This window comes from Pundamilia nyererei, unplaced genomic scaffold (genome assembly GCF_000239375.1).
Source record: "Pundamilia nyererei isolate P.nyererei 1_Seehausen unplaced genomic scaffold, PunNye1.0 scaffold00212, whole genome shotgun sequence".
Taxonomy (NCBI): domain Eukaryota; kingdom Metazoa; phylum Chordata; class Actinopteri; order Cichliformes; family Cichlidae; genus Pundamilia; species Pundamilia nyererei.
In genome coordinates this window covers 360,923-362,737 of record NW_005187613.1, presented here as the reverse complement: position 1 = coordinate 362,737, position 1,815 = coordinate 360,923, and the positions used below count along the sequence as shown (strand labels likewise).

Genomic DNA, 1,815 nt, shown 5'->3' with positions numbered 1-1,815 from the left:
ATCCCTGGCTCCCTCCGTCTGCATGAGCACGACCCCCCTCTCTGATGCGTCCATCCACAGTGTGTGAATGTTAGCTAGAAGCACTTAAAGCGTAGAAGACGGTGCTTGTGTGGCTGAATGTGGCGTGTTGTATAAAGAGTGCAGAATAAGAATCAGTCCATTTTAAAACATGTGACCAGTGGAAATATGAATGTGTCCCTATGCAGCAGCTCACTCTCAACTGGCATTTTTCATGAATAACACTCCTGTATTAGCAGTTATTATTGTTATTAATGATGACTTTAATAACTGGGACGTACTCATCTAACACACAAACCTGCTGCCAAGTGAAAACATGCAACATCCCAAAGAAACACAAGCACAGAGGTGCTGACAGAAGAGGAAGCCACGGCCACGACTCCCAGCATGCTAGAACGAGTGCAGGCAGAGCGAGTCGGAGGAAATGTGTCAGAGAAGAAAAGAGTCTTTCTTGAGTCTCTTCTCTGTCTTTCACACAGACTTGTCAGGTACACGTTCAGCTCTGTGTGGAGCGAAATGTTCGAGTGAAGGAATCAGACATCGTTCAGTCAGGTCCTACAAGTTAAGCCCTGGATACTGTGTGTGTGCATTACCTTTTTCTCTCTCCTTTTCTGTTTCGCTCATCTTTTGGCTCTTTTCCCATCTGGAGAAACAATGACAGCAAACACGCTGATCACCTGTTCAAAATAACTACTGTGTTCTTTCATGGTTCAGTCACACTGTAGTAAAAACAGCACAGCAACCTGCTTTCAGCCAGGAAACATCAGTGGCTGCACTGAATCTTTTTGCATTCGGTGATTCAAGTAGTTATGGCAACAATTTCATTACCAGGAGTCTGAGCATGCAACCATCACAAGATGACTGCACAAGTCGCCTGGTCAGAGGCAAAAGTGTCTCCAAACAATCACGGCCTGACTCGGACTGCCTACAAATACACAGACTGCAGCCAGACTAGCAGCAGCGTTCTGGTTTCTGCCTCCAGTCTGAATGTTACTGCTCAGTCAGGTATGAATAGGCTGCATGCCAATAATCATCTGTCAGAGAGCAGGGGATGGCTTATATCTGCTTTAATGCAACCTTGAAACCTTTGTCTGAAAACAGTTCAGTTGCTTTGTTAGCTCTTTGTGGAGAGCGATCAGCTGGCCTGGATATTCCATCCTAATTTCATTGTTTTCAGTGAAATCAAAATCGAGGTTTTGGCAGAAAGTGAAGGAATCTTGTTGCTGCCGTTTGGTGTTTAACACTTTCAGTACATATGAATATGAAAGAATAAGGATAAGTTATAACAAAGAACAGATTGGGTGGGTCAGTTCAAGCCGGCAGTGTTTCCAGAGTAAACGTTGAGTCTGCAGAAGGTCAGTCTCTGTGAAGTTTGAGCAGACTCTACATGCCATCCCTCCGTCTCCTCACCTGCTCTGTGCAGCTTCATGTAGCTTTAATTCAAAAATAACCCCATGCTATTTCTGGGACACTTTTGAAACCCTCTACTTCCACTTCTGCTGGAACTGTCGTATGATGCAAGCAGTGCTTTGTGTGGGATCAGCTCCAGAGGCAGCATCAAAGCAGGAATGTGATATAACCGCGCCCATTGTCTTCGCAGGGTGAAGCATCCTTCAGTATGTTACAGGGCCTTTGGCAGGTGACACAGCTGGATGGTGCTGGAGACTGGGCTCAGGGTAGACCCAGCCAGCGTCGTGTCAGTGATGACGCCTGATTCCCAAACCTGACTTAACAAGAAATGTCTAAAAATGGAGTCCAATAACGAACTCATTCACACTATTGAGATCCTGTTTCTCT

At 45.5% G+C, this 1,815-nt stretch overlaps 1 protein-coding gene across 1 annotated transcript in view; it reads right to left on the bottom strand.

Annotated features, from left to right (window-relative positions):
* Positions 1-1,815, bottom strand: part of LOC102200064 (diacylglycerol kinase zeta-like) — a 66,087-nt gene that overhangs the window by 5,836 nt on the left and 58,436 nt on the right. Inside the window, exons 30-31 of the mRNA XM_013914643.1 lie at positions 612-661; positions 317-520 (exon numbers count right to left, since the gene is read on the bottom strand). Of these exons, the coding sequence (XP_013770097.1) occupies positions 317-520; positions 612-661 (254 nt within the window). The remainder of the gene's footprint in view (positions 1-316; positions 521-611; positions 662-1,815) is intronic.